At 41.2% G+C, this 8,395-nt stretch overlaps 1 protein-coding gene across 3 annotated transcripts; it reads right to left on the bottom strand.

The window, feature by feature from the left end:
• Positions 1-604: 604 nt before the first annotated feature.
• Positions 605-8,379, bottom strand: irx7 (iroquois homeobox 7). 3 transcript variants are annotated; one of them, XM_043230367.1, is made up of 4 exons: positions 5,844-8,379; positions 4,159-4,223; positions 1,719-2,066; positions 605-1,525 (listed from the first exon to the last, which is right to left on the bottom strand). In XM_043230367.1, exons 3-4 carry the CDS (start codon positions 1,923-1,925, stop codon positions 803-805), a joined length of 930 nt encoding a protein of 309 aa, XP_043086302.1. In that variant the 5' UTR covers positions 1,926-2,066; positions 4,159-4,223; positions 5,844-8,379; the 3' UTR covers positions 605-802. The 3 variants fall into 3 exon arrangements, with proteins under 3 accessions (XP_043086302.1, XP_043086301.1, XP_043086300.1); XM_043230366.1 differs by having other exon boundaries at positions 1,719-4,063; XM_043230365.1 differs by having other exon boundaries at positions 1,719-4,223.
• Between the last annotated feature and the right edge of the window lie 16 nt (positions 8,380-8,395).

The following is an 8,395-nucleotide window of genomic DNA, read 5'->3' on the forward strand; positions in this document are numbered from 1 at the left end:
TGTGAAAGTACTTTTTAAGGTTTTATAGGACTATAAAACAGCTCGCTGATTGGATGAGGCGCGTTCGAGCGCATCGTTATAGTAACTTTTTGACATCCGGCGAAAGCTATATGTGGCGCGAGATTTTTTTTTTTTAACTATTAAACTCTTTTTATGTATCTTGTACCTTTTATTAGGCCTAGCTGTGCGCCGGGTTTCTATTAGGTGAGGCGAGCCTTCGTGTTTGAAGGCAGCAGGCCGATACAGTTTCCATCGTGTTGATCCTTTAATTGCTTGCGTAAACATCATATCGATATACAGGTATATTATTTTTACTTCGATAAGCACTAAGCGATGGCCCTTTTAGTTGGCCTGAGATACTGGTCACGAACACTTTGGCGAGTGAAATTAACTGAAATGCGAGACTGTTACTTTAAGAAAGTATAGCATTAAAGCTAAATGTCTGCTGCAACCAAACCTAACAGCAAAACAATGCAGCACTTAAAAAAAAAATATATATATATATATATATATATTATATATATATATATATATTAAATTATTTCGACAAACTATTACCAAGAAATAAATGGCTTTTATCGTTACCATTGACCATGACCAAAACTTTTCAATTTTTCACCGTTTTATTTTAGCAAAAATATGTCAGCAGGTAAATGCATTTATAATTTAAACAAAATATCTGTACAATATTTACACAACACGCATCCTTTGGATTAAACTTGTACGCAAACTTCCGCGACGAAACGTTCCCAACGGGCTTCAAAGTGCAAAATTCAGTCTACAGCGTCTCGGAAGAACGCTTTCATTGACTCTGTTTGAGCAGGTCGTGCGTGGAGAGGTTCACGGGCGAGTAGGAGTCCCTCGAAGGCCACCCGGCCCACCACTTCCCGAAGTCTGGGCTGTGGAGGTGTTTCGGGTCGCAGGGTTTCTTGGCGACGTCTGAAGTGGCGGTTTCCGCGAGGGACCAGATCTTGGGTTTCTGGACGTCGGCGTTTTGTTTGCACGCCTCCTTTTTCCCTTCGCGCGACGCGTCGGACCTGTCGCTTTCCTTTTGCTGATCGAGTCCTTCCGCTAAACGGTCTTCCTCCTCCTCCTCCTCCTCCTCATCCACCGTCTGAGGATCGATCTCGTCCTCGTCCTCCGTGCATTTCCTCAAAGACCCCTCCTCCTCGCTCTCGCCCTCCTCTTCCTCATCCTCCTCGTCGGACTTTCCTTTGGAGGCCCAGCTGACCCGGTTCTCTTTCTTGAGGCGGCGGCGCGCGTTGGCGAACCACGTCGACACCTGCGTGAGGCTCATCTTGGTGACGATGGCGAGCATGATCTTCTCGCCTTTGGTGGGATACGGGTTTTTGAGGTGCTCGCTGAGCCAGGCCTTCAGGGCGCTGGTGCTCTCTCTGGTGGCCACTTTGGTGACCCTGCTCGGGTCGTCGGCTGGCATGGGACGATACGGGGCGTAATAGGGTCCTCCGCGCCCGAGGAGGGCTTGGTGATACGGAGACGCAGCCTTGAGGTCGTAGGAATTGCTCTGAAAGTAAGCGAGAGATTCAGTTCAGGTGTTGTGCGTGTCGAAATGCAACAATAAAGAAACAAATGGGTTGTTTTATTATTTTTATCATACGCATTAGGCTTAATGCGTACGAAATAAAATTAAAAAAACGCACTGAATTGTTTTGTAATGCATATAAAATATATCTTTAATAACACTTCAGTATACTTACAATGTGCGCGATGTGTCCTGGATGAGGATAAGGGATGAAACTGTACCCCGGTATTCCTGAGAAAGGTAAGGGAACCCCAGCCATTCCCACGAGATGTGGCGGCGGCTGTTGCATTCCGGGCGTGCAACCCAATAATTGATATCCAGCGGGCATGTTGATGTTTCTGTCCATGAAGAAGTTTCCAAACCCCGTTGGCGAAGCAGGCATCCTTACTCCCTGAGCTCTGATGTTTGAATGACACTCCCTCGAGTTCACGGGCGCTCTTTATAGGCGGAGCCGCGTCGGTGGGCGGGGCTGCCGCGGTTGATTGACGGCTCCGATCCAAAGTCTTTCGCCGGGGCTAAATCCCTTCAAAGGAGAATTTCGGTTGTTCCTTTTAACGGCCTCTAAAAGTCTTTAAACTCATGATGCTTATCTCGCGCTTATCCGCACCGAAGAGGGAAAATAGTAGAGCTTCATTTGAAATTCGCATTTTTTTTTGGCAAATGCTCCTAAACGATTGCACGATCTAAAACACTTTCATACAAAACTACAAAAAGCATGAAAATAAGATGCATTTAGAAATAAAAAAGGACAGCCTAAATATCAGGCGCGTTTAAAAATATTTTAATGGTGTTTGCGCACGTGAAATGACATTTTGCGTTTAATATTTTTTTGGTTTTGTTTTCACAGTTTTTACTTCATCCGATCGCTCGTAAAGCCTTAAATTGAATTGAATTATCCTCAGCCGAGAAAAGCGATTGAAAGCCATCGGAACACCTACAAACGTCGCACATTAACGACTCGGAATAAACTTTTTTCCATCTTGCCGAGACCGTTTCATCTTTTTGTCTGAGCAAACCGATACAAGACACGACACGACGAGCCATTATCAGAATTTGATTAGCAACACGGTGCAATGCGTGTCTGATGCTTTTGGTAAAAGTAAGAAAAACCCTTCCTTCGTGTTGCGGTTTTAACTAATTAACACCGATTTGGATTTGATTTGCATTAGATTTAACGTAAAACAAAACACCCAACTGTTGCAGACTCGGTCGCACGTTTTATTCATCAGTATAAAAACAGATTCGCTTTCGTTAATGAAATTTGCATTTGAGATTATGCGTTAGCCTATTTTAATTTCTCAAAGCGTTGTTAAATAACCCTTTCGTTAACGTTATTAATATATCGCGTGCTTTATTTATGAAAAATCTGAATGCAATAACGTCAACGCGTTATACAATCTTGCTAATACGCGCTTATTTATTTATTTTAAATCAAATCAACCAAAAGCGAAATATTTTTATTATAATTCCGTGCACGTCGCGCGTTAATAAACGCTTATTATTATTATTATTTTTTCGTCTTTCGGTTCCAAAACGACCCTGGACTATGAATTATGTGCCTTTATTGTGACGGAACATCAAACCTCTTTTAAAAAGGGGATGACTTTGCTTTTGCCCACAACAAACCGGTACAATTGGCGTAATTAAATAGGTTTAAGCGAAACAGGTGTCGACTAATGTATATGGTAATTGCAGCATAACAGATGTTAATGTAGGGAGATACTCAGATAAGATTAGAATTCCTAAACATACATACCAATGCCCTGGAAAGAAAAGCACAGCAAACAACCCCATAGCAGGGGGGCGCAGGCTCTCCGACATTGGAAATACAAGTTTTTTTGTTGAAACTGGCTCTTTAATCTGTTATCTAGTAAACAGTGCCGGCATGCATTGTTTCCTAAAACTGCCACAGAGTCTCAGAATGAAGTTCAGTCGCATTTCGGTAGGGCATATCCGACGGAAAGTGGCGTCGCTCACCTTGATCTTTCCCAAAGGTTGGCCTTTTATTTGGAAGTGTTTATTAAGGTTTTGCAAGGCGAGTGTTGTGCGAAGGCGCGAGACATTCGGAGGGCTGACAGACGAACTGAGATAAGTTTGGAAGCGGGGTGGGGTTCAGATCCCCTCGGGCCTCGAGCAAATTTACTCAACTAGCACAATGGTCGAAAACGGAGAGCAAAGAGCAAAGCTTATGCTGCATCTCTGGAGATAAGCAGCTCAGGGCTGTGATTATTGTGTTCCTCGCGCACTCGGCTTTCTCCTCTCTTTCCTCTCTTCTCGCACACAATGCAGGTGCGCTCGTGTTCTGACAGGTCCGGTTAAGACTGTTTGCTCGCGGGATGTCAGTCATTTGCCGAGAGGAGAACGGCGCGAGATACCAGGCCGACATACTTCAGATAAGAGATGAGCTTTTCCCAGTCTTTCACCGCGGAGAAATCAAGATCGGCGTGAGTGGAGATTTCTCCCGAGAGCTTAATTCAATTTTGTTTCGCTCCACTGGAACTCCTCGCGTCGAAAAATCCTCTTGGTTTGGGTCGCGGTTAACCAAACAGATCAACCAGATTAATCGATGCAAACCAACAACTGCAGGATCAGAGAAAAAAGGTGCCGGTGCTTACCGGCTTAGCGTTGCTTCAACACGTCAGGGTCAGCCGGAGTCTTCAATCGTCTCGAAACACGTTTACTGAAAAGATAGGTCGTAATTAATCGTTTAGGCAATGAATGGTTAATTCACAGTTGCTTCATATGTGGAGAAATGCAGATGGAATCATAAAAATAAAATAAAAACATAACAATAATGATAATAAATGAATAATGTACGAATCTGGTTTTAATATAGGATAAGGCCACTGCGTATGCTGTAAGACCCATCCTATATTAAAAGCAGATAAAATAAAATGCAAATAAAGCATTCAAATGCATGGCAAATAATAAAAATAAACTAGATGAACTAAGCTAACCTAGTCTGACAATGACATGAGAATACATATAAGTGGAAAATAAAAAAAAGCTTAAATGAATAAGCACAAAATCTGACTTTAAGACACGCCGTAAAATAACAGGTAAAGTAAGAAATAACAGAATAACCATGCAAAAAAAAAAAATAAATAAATAAATAAATAAATATATATATATATATATATATATATATATATATATATATATATATATATATATATATATATATATATATTTATATATATATATATATATATATATATATTTTTTTTATATTAATAACATAACCGTACAAAAGCACAGTAAATAAAAATCAAAATAATCAAATCTACATTGTTTGCAATATTTATTTACTTCATGGATATTGGACATTTAGACAAAGTGTATATTATAAACCACAGTTTCTACCGGTGAAAACATCATTTTAATCATGTCAGGACAAAACCAGGTAACTGAAAATTAAACTATCCGCATTTCACCCAAATGGAATTCTTTGCAAATGGGAGGATCATCCATTGAGCGCAGTATATGTGTCCTAATGAGTTGATAATGACAATGGGCAGAGGTGTGACTTCATTTAGCACTCATCACATACCCCTGAGCAGACAAAAGGCTCGAACATGTCATTAGAATGGCCAATAGTCAGGTGTCAATCAGATCTGTTAACAAAAGCATGAAGGGAATCCGCAGAGAGCGTTTCACACCTTCGACATGTTAGTTTTTTTTTCTGGAAGTAGCTGCTTTTTAAGCCGTTTAAAGGTGAGAAGAGGTCAAATGTAATGAAACCTAAAAGAATGCTAGCTCAAAAGGAACAGTCCCACGTATTCTTTTTACTAAACAAGAGGAATTTAGTCTTAATAAACAATCAGTAAAGCAAGATCTAAGAGGCTTTTTCTACCTTTAAAAGATGAAGTTGTACTTCAAATATTGACCTAAAAGCTTACGAGTCATTTGGATGTTACGAAGTATATTTTTTCGAACCTAGAGAAACTGAAATAAATATCCATTCTTTTAAAATCACCTTTCGAAAAGAAGTTTGTTGTTATGTGGGCCATTTATTACAAGACGGCTCTCATTTTAAAAGGCATGACCTCGTAAATGTGCTGACCCCCTGAAACAATGCTGTTGTTTTTAGCGTTCAAGCCCCTCATCTTGAGAGCTAATGAGCTATGCCGAGTCCACAGGCCCAAACAGAGAGAAGTTAGCTGAACGTGAATGTTATCAGGCTTTCCCACCTCCCCTCTATCAATCACCCCCTCTGCTATCCATCTATCTTTTGTCATTTGCGTTATCAGCCCCACTCTATCACTCCTCTTTACAGAAAAGTGACATTGCAAGTACTCACCAATGGGAGGATGCCTTTGTTAGGGGTCTGGACCGGGCCCGCCCACTCCTCTTTCTTTATTGGGTGCGATTTGATTGACAGCCCCCACATGGGGTGAGTGACAGGTGGTGTTCGTTAGCCTGTGACAGGCGGCGTGGTGGTTGGAGTTTGTGCTGTAGATTGGGGCCCATCTGCATTAGCATCCTTGTGCGTGTTTGAGAATACGGTCCGTACGGCATCCGGACTCCTGCGTGTTCTGCTGTCGGAAACGAAAGAGTGGGATGCTGCTAAAAAAACACACACACAAAAAAGTACAGAACAAGGCAGTAACAACAAAAGGGACACAAACTTATGTATAGGCAAATCTAAAATGTGATAGATAGATAGATAGATAGATAGATAGATAGATAGATAGATAGATAGATAGATAGATAGATAAAATGTCAGGATAGATATGTGCTTGATAGAGATGATACACAGATAGATAGACAGATAGATAGATAGATAGATAGATAGATAGATAGATAGATAGATAGATGAAATGTCAGGATAGATATGTGCTTGATAGAGGAGATGATACACAGATAGATACGCGTTTGATAAAATTTTATGATAGATAAGTGTTTGATAGATCAAATGAGCTAGATAGATAGATAGATAGATAGATAGATAGATAGATAGATAGATAGATAGAGTGACGAGATATAGATAAAAAGTGATGATAAATATATATAGATATGCGTTTGATAGATAAAATGTGATGATAGGCAAAAAAAGTGATGATAGATACACGTTTAATAGATAATGTTATGATAGATATGATGACAGAGAGATATAGATAAAATGATGATATAGATAGATAAACGCGTTTGATGGATAAAAAGAGATATGCCTATGATAGATGCACGTTTGATAAGTGATGATAGAGAGAAATAGACAAAAAAGTGATTATATAGATAGACATTGGTTTTGATAGACAAATGTGATGATGCAAAAAGTGATGATAGAGATATGCGTCTGATAAATGATGTGATGATAGATGATTAAAAAATTATGAGATAGATAGATAAAGATAGATAAATGACAGATAGAAATGTGTGATAGACATACAGTCAGGTGGATAGACAGAATGAGAACTGATGGATATATAAAAGGTATTATTGTTCGTCTGTGATCAGAAACTCAGAGTAACAGCCAGCATTGAGACTCTCACGAAGCGCTTAACAAATGCACTGTTTTCTCCTCACAATCAATACCCGGTGTGCTTGTAAGGCATCTGTGACATGACATCTACATTTTGGGTCATTTGTAAAACAAAGACTACAAGGAAGCTGGAGGCCTTGAGCCGCTGGTTTCAGTTCCCCCTCCCCGGCACGACGGCGGCCCCTAACCGCAGGGGGAGCGGCCCTCAGATGGAAATGAGCAACCAAACCAACAATGTAGCGCCTAATCTCTTCAGAGAGCCGGGAATCAGTTACACAGCAGTGGAGGCCTCTCCGGGCTTTTCAGCGGCCTCCCCCCCGCAAACACAGACACACACACACCCTCCGACCCCCCTCCCGTGTAGCCACAGGCTCCCCTTACACATGGGCCAGATACAAGGTATCCCCCTGCAACAGAAGGGGCAAGAATAAGTGGAGCGCGGGGTGGGGCAGAGCCCTCAAAGCACGGGATTAGAGCTAATGTGCCCTCCCTGGGTTCTAATCTCTTCAGAGGAGCAGCGTGTTTGAGGACTGCGGGGCAGTCAGATAAGTATCTATTACAGCAAGGCCCTCTTATCCTTCAAACACCCCCATGCCCTTCAGAAATGAGGCACAAAACCACTTGCCTGTCTTCTCCTGTGATACCCAAAACCAGAAAGCAAGCGCTGGCCTTTTGCGACTAAGCTGGAATTAAGGGCTCAGGACCTTACGGAGGGCCGCCAGGGCCCATATTTGCTCCATCTGGGGAGCTCAAAGCCGAACGACCGATGGGCATCAAAGAAGGTAGAGGAGAAAGGAACCGGGGAGGCTTCGCCGGGGAAGGTGCGGGCCGGGGGGACGGCGACCGAGGTGGGAGATCTGATAGGGTGTAATCTTGTTAAAGCGATCCAGGAGAGCGATGAAAGAGCCGCGCGCTAGATTACAGCAAGGGCCCGGAGGAAAGGTGGGAGATCAGAGCTACAAAAAAAATGGATCTTCACAATTAGAGGGGAAAGGAAAGAAAACCGAATAACGAACAGGAAGTACACAGTACTGTTTATTTTGAGGTTTATGCAAAGGGAACATAAATTACAGTATGAAAATAAACACTCGGAAAGACCCTCGGAGTTCCAGTATAAGGCACAAACTCAACATCATCATTTGGAAAGCAAGGCATTTACTTTAATATATATATAAAAAAAAAAAAAAAAAAAAAAAGGGCTAAAACATACAATTAAAGACATTAGCAGCAGAAAAGAATAAAATAAAAGGCTATAGAAAGGTATTTAAATTCCATAAAAATATTTAAATTTTTAAAAGTGAAATAATAGAATAGTAGATTGTAACAAATCTATCTATCTATCTATCTATCTATCTATCATATTTTTATAC

The sequence above is a fragment of the Puntigrus tetrazona genome, unplaced genomic scaffold (genome assembly GCF_018831695.1).
Source record: "Puntigrus tetrazona isolate hp1 unplaced genomic scaffold, ASM1883169v1 S000000148, whole genome shotgun sequence".
In the NCBI taxonomy this organism is placed as follows: Eukaryota; Metazoa; Chordata; class Actinopteri; order Cypriniformes; family Cyprinidae; genus Puntigrus; species Puntigrus tetrazona.

Bases quoted from the DNA above. Each gene is read 5' to 3' on its own strand.
- irx7 (XM_043230367.1), bottom strand. From the start codon at position 1,925: ATGCCTGCTTCGCCAACGGGGTTTGGAAACTTCTTCATGGACAGAAAC. The intron at 1,526-1,718 runs GTAAGTATACTG...GCTTACTTTCAG, and splicing joins CAGGACACATCGCGCACATT to AGCAATTCCTACGACCTCAA.